The sequence below is a fragment of the Macaca fascicularis genome, chromosome 11 (genome assembly GCF_037993035.2).
Source record: "Macaca fascicularis isolate 582-1 chromosome 11, T2T-MFA8v1.1".
Classification (NCBI taxonomy): Eukaryota; Metazoa; Chordata; class Mammalia; order Primates; family Cercopithecidae; genus Macaca; species Macaca fascicularis.
Window position 1 is genome coordinate 31,121,464 of NC_088385.1, and position 12,075 is coordinate 31,133,538.

The 12,075-nt window shown below is 35.3% G+C and overlaps 1 protein-coding gene across 30 annotated transcripts in view; it reads left to right on the forward strand.

Moving 5' to 3' along the window:
* The window catches only part of CCDC91 (coiled-coil domain containing 91), a 373,101-nt gene that overhangs the window by 171,909 nt on the left and 189,117 nt on the right, over nt 1-12,075 (forward strand). For 21 of the 30 annotated variants that reach the window (XM_005570456.5, XM_065523945.1, XM_065523942.1 and 18 more), the window contains one exon: nt 3,015-3,092. The exons of the other annotated variants lie outside the window; for them this stretch is intronic. In XM_005570456.5, coding sequence (XP_005570513.3) covers nt 3,015-3,092 — 78 coding nt within the window. The remainder of the gene's footprint in view (nt 1-3,014; nt 3,093-12,075) is intronic. 30 annotated transcript variants of the gene reach the window in all.

A 12,075-nucleotide genomic window follows, 5' to 3' on the forward strand; every position in this document is an offset into this window, starting at 1 on the left:
TGTAATTAATTAGGCCAAAGAACATATTCTTCTTTAGCTTCACTTATGGTATCTAGGTTAATTTGCTTTGCTTTAGGCTAATTAACTCTTAATTTTTAAAGATCTTTAAACTTTTTTGGTAGTCTCTTCAATTTTTAAATTAGTAATAGTTATTGTCAAGAGAGAAAGAAAATAATATTTAATCAGATAAGTTTAAGAAATGCTGGTTTTACTAAAGGTAAACAGATTACTTACGAGTTTGTCAGAGGTTTTTAATATGTGAATATATGTTGTTAATTTCCACAATTTGTTTGACCATGGTAGCCTATTTTATGTTAGCTTTTCTGTTTGATAAAGCACTCTCTGGATAACACTAGTGTATCTGACTGCATATATCCCCAGGGTAGGATGTATGCATCCCAAGAACTGCCTAGGATGATCCACTAGGTTATAAACATAAAATGGCAGAATATTTATTTCTATTTAATTTTAAAAATCTTGAGCAATGAAAATAAAAGCTGTGCTAATATTTAGTAAATGGGTTGGCGCTTTTGCCTTACCTAGTTCCTTACATGAAACAGTAATATACTATTTGTGAATTATAACTTGACATGAATGGGAGTTCCGAAGTGATGAGTTTTAGTGATGTCCTCATTTGTTTGCTTGTTTATAGTGTAGTGTAGTACAAGAATTTTCTTAAACAGGTAAATGTATTTAGTTATTATTACCTAGTTTTAACTAAAATAGCTCCCACAACAATGGGAAACTATCTTAAAATAGATTGTTGCCATGAAACATGTATTTATAATCATACTAATAAAAATCTGTGTTTATGACAATTGCTGTTGATTCTTTATGATTAGGTAGTTGAGCAAATTGTGATTTAGCTGTAATATGACAAGATAAAGGGCTTACCAGAAAAAAGAATTAGATGTTGATAATGAAATGTGACCTGTTTAATCAGTAAGGTATAATAAATAAGGGGAATTGATGAAAAAGGAAGTGGTAGCAGTAAATGGACAAGAACTATCAGCATTCTCTTTTTTCCTAAATATAGTTGCAGCTTAATTTTCTCTCAGAGCTCTTTCAAGTGAGAGTGAGTTGTTCTTTGCAGTCATTCACGGAGGGTCACAGGCTGGCAGAGGCAGTGCCAGTTGCATCACGTGTCTTCTGCTGTCATCTTAGGCAGTGACACCCTGCAAGCCAACGTCAGAAGGGGAGTGTGTGAAAGATTGTATAGGAGGTTTATGTGGTTCCTCACTCCAACCAACCTGGCATTAGTATAATAAATCCTAATTTATTATTGAGATGTATTCTTTATGTCAGTAGGTTTAATTTGCTGTTATTTTCTTTAGGATTTCAGTCTTTGTATTTATAAAAGAGATTTAACTCATAATTTTCTTTTCTTCTAAACAACTTTGCAGATTTTAGTATAAAGGGCATATTTTCCAAATAAAATATGGTAGGGAGTATTCCTTCTTTTCACATTCTCTGGAAGAGTTTGTGGAAGATATCTGTTAATTTTTTCTTAAATGTTTCTTAAGATTCACCTATGAAGCTTTGCGTGTATAGAGATTCCATGTGTCTGGAGAATTTTTTGTGTATGTGATTGTTTTTTTAGTTAATACAGGCACAGTTTCTTTAACACATATAGTACTATTCAAATTTTGTAATTCTTGTTTTAGTTTTGGTAAATTGTGTTTTTTGTTTTGTAGTTTTAAAATTTTATGTAAAATTTTATATTTATTGATGTATTTTGTAATATCTTCTCATTTTTTGAAATATTTATAGATTATATAATGTCCTGCATTTGTGCCTGATGTTGGAAGTTTTGTGGATTTTTTCACTTCATTATTTATTATCTTACTACTTATTTCACTTTTTTCTTGTCTTTTTTCTCTTTTTGCTTTCTTGGACTTACTCTGTCCTATTTTAAAAGATTCTTAAAAATATTTTCCATCATACTATTCTTTTTGCTGTAGTCTTTATTTATTTTATTTTTTTCCCCACTGTCTTTTAGTTTCCTAATTCTGTTTCCGACTCTCTTTCATCTGATTATGTCATCTATTGAGTTATTAATAGTACATATTTCTCAGGTCTAGAATTTCTATTTTATGAATTCCAGTTCTGTGGTGAAAGTCTCTGTCCTCTCTGTTTTCTCCATTTCCCTTCTGTTTTTCGGATGTATTAAGAACTCTTACATACATTTTAAAGACTCTGTAATAACTAGCATCAAAACCACCTATGGCCCCATCTCTGGACCTATTTCTTTTGTCTTACCTGTTTTCTGTGTGTGTGGGTGTAGGTGTGGGTGTGTGTTCCATTTTAGTTTTGTCGTTCTTATTTCTGATAATTTTGTTTCGGAAGCTGGGCATCATATTTGAAAAACTGGAAAGACTGTAGGATGTTAACAATGTCCAAAGAGACTTCATCCTCTCCTGTCCTAGGTAGGTAGAATTGGGGGCTAATCATCTTAATTCCAGTGGTTCTCAAACTTTGGGATGTATTAAAAATACAGAGGCCAAGGCTTGTTGCGGTGACGCAGGGTCTCCCATCTCTCGATCCAGGTCAAGAATTGCCAGATACCCCAAGGGAAAGCACCTTTGCCTTGTGTTATCTCGCCTGTCAACATGGTTTTCCTTTTTCTGTTATTTCCCTTTAATTTCTCATTGCCTCAGTGTTCCCCAATGCTTTTAAGCAAAGCTTGTGTGTGTGTGTGTGTATATATATGTATATGTGTGTATATATATATCAATAAAATATTATATATTACATCTATAATATATAAATATATAATACATAATATAGATATCTATATTATATAATATAAATATATATTATATATAAAAATATATATTTTATATATATAAAGATGTATTTTATATATATACACTTTTTTTTTCTGTTTCCAGCTGTAGCATTGATGTGCTACAAACCACTGAATCATGCATGGAAGCAGCAAAAGTCTATGGTTTTATTATTTTGAAAACAAAACAGACGAAAAACTCATGGTTTTAGTTTCCTTTTTCTTTCAGGAAAAACATAAACAAGAATTGGAAGACATGAGGAAAGCTGGTCACGAAGCCCTCAGCATTATTGTGGATGAATATAAGGTAGAAGTTTGAGAGTGTTGTTTACTTTTTTAAACCTTGGATAACTTTAGTAAAAAATGTACACATGTAGGTATGTGCAAACATATGCAAATTATATGTGTAGTCTTATTTTGCTACAGAATTTCTTTCCATTCAGCAATAAATATCCATTGAAAGCATACTTGGTGGATTACAAAGGTTAAATTAGACACTGTTCTAGATTTGAGAAAGTTTGAGAATATTTGAGAATATAATATCAGCAGGTGAGGAAATTTAAGTACAAAATAATATAGAATTAATTGCTAGATTATCTTTTTTGTCTCTGCTGTGGTTCCTCTGACAGCAAAAATATTAAGGCATGAAATATATCAGAAAAAATATTATTATACCTTTTTGCTTTTCTTAAATCGATTTAGGTACACTTTAGCAATAACAAATTATAATGTCAATATCACAGATATACAGTAAAACATTAATATTTAAAATTATTTTAAAAATTATTCAATTCTGTGCTTGCATAAGCTGAATTATTTAAAGCATATTGAGCATTTAATGTCAAATTTTTATTTCCCTTTAAGCTTCATGTCAGATCATTTTTCTTTTACAAGTAATGAAGGAATGAATACATTTTTATTGAAATAAAATACACTTATCCCCAGAAGTAACCAGTATTGGCAGTTCCATTGTACATTCTTCTAAGAGATTCTCCATCTACTTGTATATACTTATATGCTCATAACATGCTATATAGTTTTCAATTGATTTAAAAAATGTTATCTTACTAAATTTACTCTTTCTTGCTGTATTTACTCACTGACTTGGAGACATTTTCATGTCAGTATATATAAGCTTTTCCTATTTTTGTTACTCTTCTATAGTTTTCACAGTATTAAATATACCATAATTTGTTTAACCATACATGTTTAGATAGGCATTTTGTTTTTCATTGTTCATTATAATAATAAATATAAAAAATTTTCCCTATTACAGTTAGAATATAGAAATTTTTGTGTTGTTGATTAAACTTCCTCACTAGACTTGTTAGAAGTTAATGTCATTTTAGTTGATAATTTAGTATCAAAAGCTTCCTTAAGAAATCATTTGGGCCGGGCGCGGTGGCTCAAGCCTGTAATCCCAGCACTTTGGGAGGCCGAGGCGGGTGGGTCACGAGGTCAGGATATCGAGACCATCCTGGCTAAAACGGTGAAACCCCGTCTCTACTAAAAATACAAAAAATTAGCCGGGCATGGTGGCAGGCGCCTATAGTCCCAGCTACTCAGGAGCCTGAGGCAGGAGAATGGTGTGAACCCGGGAGGCGGAGCTTGCAGTGAGCCGAGATTGTGCCACTACACTCTAGCCTGTGCGACAGAGCAAGACTCCATCTCAAAAAAAAAAAAAAAAAAAAAGAGAGAAATTATTTGAATAAAAGTAGGAAAATAAATAGATCCAGAATTAAGTGAAAAGTGTCTTTTTTTTTTTTTTTTCCCCCACACATAGGGTATTAAAATAGTCTACTAGATATGTCTTAGGACATGAAAGGCCATTTTTGTGACCATACCTAATATAATAGTAGTTGATGCTTGTTGTTAAAAAGGTCATTAAAAAGTGTCTCATTTTGGTGGAGCATGGTGGTTCACACCTGTAATTTCAACACTTTAGGAGGCCAAGGTGGGCAGATCACCTGAGGTCAGGGGGTCCAGACCAGCCTGGCCAACATGGTGAAACCCCGTTTCTATTAAAAATATAAAAATTAGCTGGGCATGGTGGTGCACACCTGTAATCCCAGCTACTCAGGAGGCTGAGGCAGAAGAATTGCTTGGATCCTGGAGGCGGAGTTTGCAGTGAGCCGAGATTGTGCCACTGCACTCCTGCCTGGGTGACAGAGTGAGACTCCGTCTCAAAAAAAAAAAAAAAAAAAAAAAAGTCTGATTTTTATAGCAATGATAATTGGCCCTTTTATAATGTTTTTAATATTTATTAGTATAAACCGGTTTTACAGTTATTGAGTTGAGGAAAAGTCCTATATTATTATAGTATTGATTTTGACAACTTATTTTATCCCTAACGCTGAGGGTGGGAAGGATTAAAATACAATTGGCCTAATATATTTGCAGATTCCATAACCATGGATGAGAAATATTTGGGGAAGAAAAGCAATAAAAATAATAGTACAACAGTAAAAAGTGACACAAATTACTTGCTATGTAAAAAAATAGAAGCATATGGTAAAATAATTATCACATGAACTTCTTATGCTTGAATCTAGAATCGGTAAAAAATATCATTCCACTTCTTGTTCTTAATGTGCCACAAATCATCAACACGTTATGATTTTTTTCTATATGAATTATTTTCCCTTTTTCCATACTATTATGAAAGCCGATTCTCAGCATATTTTAGAACACCTTGGTTGTGAAATTTTACATGACAGCCAATATATCTGATAATATTTCTCCTCAGAGTACTATAATATTATTGTATGAGATCGATGGGGAATTCAACAAGTCATATGATTAATCAATATGCAGTGAATTTTCACTGATTGAAAAGTATTTATATCCTTTGACTATATCCTTTGACTGAGCTATGAAATAAAAAATTAAATATAACTTTGTAGGCAATTTGATTGAATTCCTAATCCATTTAACAAGTCATCTAAACATCTGAATATTTTACATTTCTCTTTAACTAATTGCTAAGTAATGACACTGTACAAATATGTAAAATGGGTAGCTCTTAACCAAGTTTCTTCAAAATGGCATTTGTAAATACTAGAATAGTTATCACTTATGATTTTATCCTCCTTAGTTGCCAGTATTGAAATTTATACCAATAATTATGTTTGCAGCAAAGAAAATATTGTGGCATTAGAACCAAAACAGTGGTTTAAAACATCAGATACCAACCTGTTTAGAAAAACAGCTAAGCACACTCACAATAACAAGACAATTTTTCATTAATATTTTGAAAGCCATATTTTACTGTAGTGTATGAAAATTTGATAGATGATTCATTAATTATTAGGTATTTCAAAAGGAAACCAAAATATCTCTAGTTACTATTGTTAATAAAAGTTGTATGAACATTCTCTTTGCATTTATTCATTTCTTAATTCAGCAAAGATTATTGATTATCTTCTTTATGCCAGGGATTATTGTAAATACAGCAGTGAGCAAAATATTCAAATCCTTGTTTCAGTGGGATATAATTCCACGTCTACATTCCATGACTACATATGATATTTAGGAAGGAAGGAGCTTAAAGTCATAGCATTCCTTGACATTTCAGTTTTCAGGGCTTCACACTTTTACCTCTCCCTCCCCTGTAAATGTTTACTCAAATATGCAACTGGAATAGAAAAATTTGCTACTGTCTCACCGCCAGTCCTGGCTCCTGGGGATCTTACATCCTTCTAGTTATCATGGACTAGATATAATCAATCACTTTTTTCCTGTCCAAGTTGAGCTGAAATATTGTTGAGGAGTTTGAAAAAATATTCCTTAGAGAAGAAAGTGGAAAATACCAAGTAAAGTAAAACCAAAATGGCAAAAGCCTAAAATGTAATGCATAGTAAGATAACTTATCTTTGTATAAACTTCTGCTTCCAGAAATATGAAGATATAACTTTCGATATTTTTCCTATTTACTACAGATTTAAAAAAAACCTGGATGTTTTATATAAAAATATAGTCCCTGAAATAAGTCCCTGAAAGTAAGACAGAAACAGGCAGACTAGCTAGGAACTATGAGACCCAAGTAACTACATGGTAGTGGGTTCCCTGGATTTTCTTTTTACCCTTTTTGTCCCACCAAAGTACTGGAGAAGTGAGTAACCCAGAAATACCAATGGGCACATAAAAACAAACCTCAAGAAAAACCTACTCTCTCTAACCAAAATCCTCCACCTAGTAAGACAGAAAAGTATTAGATAATAGCCATTTTACTTCCACCAAACACCATAGGAAAAAATGGCAGTGAAAGCTTGTTAGAGCAAGAACTTAGATTTTCACTCTTATCAGGTTATAAATGAGGAATTGTATCTCCTCCCTGGGGTTGTGTTAAAGAAGGTGGAGCAGGGAACTAGGACTTTAATTCATCCTGGGCAGTAAACCCCCTTCCTGCAAGTGTCAGGATAGGCCATCTAGGAAACTAGACTTCTACCCTAAGCTGGTATTGATGAGGTATTCCTCCCTTACTGTGTTGGGAAGATATCAAGGGATATCTAATGGGAATCAAGCCTGTCATTACTGCTTGGTAGTAATGAGGCCACTCCTCAGTGGTTTCAGTGGATGGTTTGTGGGGAACAAGAATATGGCACCCTTACTCCTCATAGCCGGGTTGGTATCAGTGGAGGCCTAGTGGGAAGCTGGACTCCCAACCATGTCCAGAAATAACAAGGAGATCCTTGTTCCCTGTATGCTGAGTGCTAGTAGAGGCTGAGTTGGATACCTAGACTTCTACCCTACCTGGAGATTTTCCTTTTTTTCTGCTGGAGTGGTGTCCTGTCAGAAGAAATCTCCTGAAACATGATTTCAGATGTCTAGATTTCAATTAAAAATTACTTATATGAAGAACCAAGAATATTTTGTCTTGAATGAAAACCAAAAAGGAAAACAGATGCTGAATTGAGCGGCTTCCAGTTTTAGAATTATCTGACAAGAATTTTAAGTATCTGACAAGAATTTTAAATCATTAATTACAAAAATGTTTTAGCAAGTGATTATGAACATTCTTGAAACAAATGTGAAAACAGAAAATATCAGCAAGTGTCAGCAAAGTAATAGATTCTATAAAGAAGAACCAACTGGCAATTCTAGAAGTAAAAATATAGTAACCAAAATTAAAAACTCAGAGATGGGCTCAATAGTGGAATGGAGAAATAAGGAAAGAATCAGTAAATTTGAAAAAAATAGAAATTACCCAATTTGAACAGTGTAGAGAAAACAGACTGAAAACAAATGAATAGGGCTTTAGGAATTTGTGGGATTATGATGAAAGACCTAAAATTTATATCATCTAAGTCCTGGAAGGAGTGAAGAAAGAGGGCAAAACTTAAAAACATTCAAAGAAAGATTTGCTCAGAATTTTCCAAATTTGGCAAAAGATAATACTGCATATTTCAGAAACCAAATGAACTGCAAATATGATAAAGACAAAAACAAAATGCATGTCAGCACCCACTGTAATGATTAATTTATACATCAGCTTGACTGGGTAATGGTTTCTAGATATTTGAGCAAATTTTATTTGAATGTTTTTGTGATTTTTTTAAATCAGATAAGATTAACATTTAAATCTGTGAACTTTGAATATAGTAAATTTCCCTCCATAATGTAGGTGGGCATCATCCAATCATTTGAAGGCCTTAACAGAATAAAAACTGACCTTCCCTGAATAGGAAAGGATTCTGCCAATAGACTGCCTTTGGATGCAAGCTGCAATGTTAGTTCTTCTCTGGGTCTCCAGCCTGGTCAGCCTTATTTGCAGATTTTGAACTTGATAGCCTGCATTATCACATGAGCCAATCCCTTAGAGTAAGTTTTTCTGTGTATTTGTACATATATAGATTTGTTCCTCCAGAGACCTTAATACACACATAGCTAAACTTTCCTCAACCAAAAATTGAAAATCTTGAAAGCAGCCAGAGAAAAATGACATTTTACCTACAGAATAACAGAAATGTGATAGGTATTTCATTAGAAACTATGGAGGTCAGAGGAAATGGAACAAGTGCTGAAAAAAAGAACTTTTAACCAAAAATTTTGTATCCAACCCATATTTCTCCTTTAATTCTTTTGTCATTGAATAACTTATTTTTGGTGACTTTAATTCTTTTAAAATTACTGAGGCTTACTTTATGGCCTAGCCTCTGATCTATCCTGTGCACTTGAGATGAATGTATATCCTGCTATTGTTAGATGGAGTGTACTCTACATATCTGTAGGGATAGATGGTTTATAGTGTTGCTTAGGTTTTCTTTATGCTGTTGATAATCTGCCTAATTTTTCTAGCCTTTATTTAATGTAGGGTGGTGAATCTCTAAATATTATTGTTGAATTGTTTGTGACACTTTTAATTCTGTCAGTTTTTACTTCATGTAGTTTTTGGATATTTTGTTAGTTACATATATGTTTTTAGTTGTTACATCTTAATGTTAGTTTGTTTTCATACTGCTATAAAGAACTACTAGTGACTAATTTATAAAGAAAAGAGGTTTAATTGCCTCACAGTTCTGCCTGGCTTGCAATCATTGTAGAAGATGAGGGAGAAGCAAGCACCTTCCCATCAGATCTTATGAGGACTCACTCACTACCATGAGAACAGCATGCTGGAAATCTGCCCCCGTGATCTAGTCACCTCCCACCAAGTCCCTCCACTAACACATGGGAATTACAAATCAAGATGTGATTTGGGTGGGGACACAAAGCCAAACCATGTCATTCTGTCCCTGGCCCTTCCCAAATCTCATGTCCTTCTCACATTTCAAAATACAATTATGCCTTGCAATGTCCCCTAATACTTGCAGTGTCATTGCAGTATTAACCCAAAGTCCAAGTCTAAAGTCTAATCTGAGACCAGACATATCACTTTTGCCTATGAGTCTTAAAATCAAAAACAAGTTAGTTACTTCCAAGATACAGTGGAAGTACAGGCATTAGTAAATGCTCCCATTCAAAATGGAAGAAATTGGCCCAAACAAAATAGCTACAGGCCCCATGTGAGTCTGAAACCCAGCGGGGCAGTCAATAAATCTTAAATCTCCAAAATTATTTCCTTTGACTCCATGTTTCACATCCAGGGCATGCTGATATAAGAGGTAGGCTGCCAAGGCTTTGGGCAGCTCTCCCCCTGAGGCTCTGCAGGGTACAGCCTGTGGCTGCTTCCACAGTCTGGCATTGAGTGCCTACAGCTTTTTCAGGTATACAGTGCAAGCTCTCAGAGGATCTACCATTCTGGGATCTTGAAGATGGTGGTCCACTTCTCACAGCTGCACTATGTAGTACCCCAGTGGAGATTCTGTGTGGGGGATCTAACCCCACATTTCCCTTCTGCACTCCCCTAGTAGAGGTTATCCGTGAGGCTTCCGCCCCTGTAGCAAACTTCTGCCTGGACATCCAAGCGTTTACATACATCCTCTGAAATGTAGGCAAAGGCTCCCAAACCTCAATCCCTGCCTTCTGTGCACCTGCAGGCCCAACACCAAGTTGAAGCTACCAAGGTTTGGGGCTCACACCCTCTGAGGCAATGGACTGAGCTGTGCCTTGGTCCTTTTTAGCCACAGCTAGAGCTGGAGCAGCTGGGACAGTGTGCCATGTCCAGAGACTGCATAGAGCAGTGGGGCCCTGAGACCATCCCACACAACTATTTTTCCCTCCTAGACCTCTAGGCCTGTGATGGGAGGGGCTGCCATAAAGATCTTTAAAATGCCCTGAAGACATTTTCCCTATTGTTTTGGCTATAAACATTCAACTCCTTGTTGCTTATATAAATTACTGCAGCCAACTTGAATTTCTCCCCAGAAAATGGGTTTTTCTTTTGTATTGCATGGTTGGTCAGTCTGCAAATTTTCCAAGCTTTTATATTCTGCTTCTCTTTTAAAGATAACTTCCAATTTGAGATCATCTCTTTGCGAATGTATGACTGTGCACTTTCAGAAAAAGGTCATTTTTCAAATGCCTTGCTGCTTAGACATTTCTTCTGCCAGATACCCTAAATCATGTCTCTCAAGTTGATCTTACAGATCTCTAGGGCAGGGTCAAAATGCCGTGAGTCTCTTTGTTAAAGGATAGAAGAGTAACGTTTGCTCCAGATCCCAATAAGTTTATCATCCCCCTCTAAGACCACCTAAGCCTGGACTTCACTGTTCATCTCAGTGTCAGGATTTTGGTCAAAACCATTCAACAAGTCTCCAGGATGTTACAAACTTTCCCACATCTTTCTGTCTTCTTCTGAGCTCTTCAGCGTGTTTCAACCTTCATCTTCTACCCAGTTCCCAATTTGCTTCCACATTTTTAGGTATCTTTATAGCAGCCCCCGACTCCTGGTACCAATTTTTTGTATTAGTCAGTTTTCATACTGTTATAAAGAACTACTTGAGACTGGGTAATTTGTAAAGAAAAGAGGTTTAATTGACTCACCATTCCACATTGCTGGGGAGACCTCAGAAAACTTATAATCGTGGCAGAAGGCAAAGGAGAAGCAAGGATCTTCTTCACAAAACAGCAGGAGAGAGAGATGGCGAAGTGGGAAGAGCCACACTTTTAAGCTGTCAGATCCCTTGAGAACTCACTATATGAGAACAGCATGGAAGAAATTGCCCCCATCATCTCATCACTTCCTGCCAGGCCCCTCCTCTGACATGTGGGGATTATAATTCAAGATGAGGTTTGGGTGGGGACATAGAGCCAAACCATATCAATCTTCCTGATGGATTGATTCCCTCTCTTATTATATTTTTTATCTCTAGTAAGATTTTTTTTTGGCATAAAGTCTATTTTTTTCTGATATTTAATATAGCCACTCCCATTCTATTTTGGTGGTGGTTTGTATAGTAGGGGTCCCTAACTCCCAGGCTGTGGACCGGTACCATTTTGTGGCCTATTAGGAACTGGGCTGCATAGCAGGAAGTGTTGGTGGGCAAGCAAGCATTACTGCCTGAGCTCCACTACCTCAGATCAGTGTCTTTATATTTTCATAGGCATGCAAAACCCTGTGGTGAACTGCATATGTGAGAGATCTAGGTTACATGCTCCTTATGAGAATCTAATGCCTGATGATCTGAGGTTTAACATTTTCATCCTGAAACCATCCCCTTTACCCTAGTCTGTGGAAAAATTGTCTTCCATGATACCGGTTCCTGGTGCCAAAAAGTTAGGGACTGCTGTATGTATTTTCCCATGCTTTTATTTTGAACCTATTTGTGTCTTGGAATATAAAGTTTGTCTCTTGTACAAATAGAATTGTATGCATATTATTTTAAACAGTTGCTTTTTAAATCAGTTAA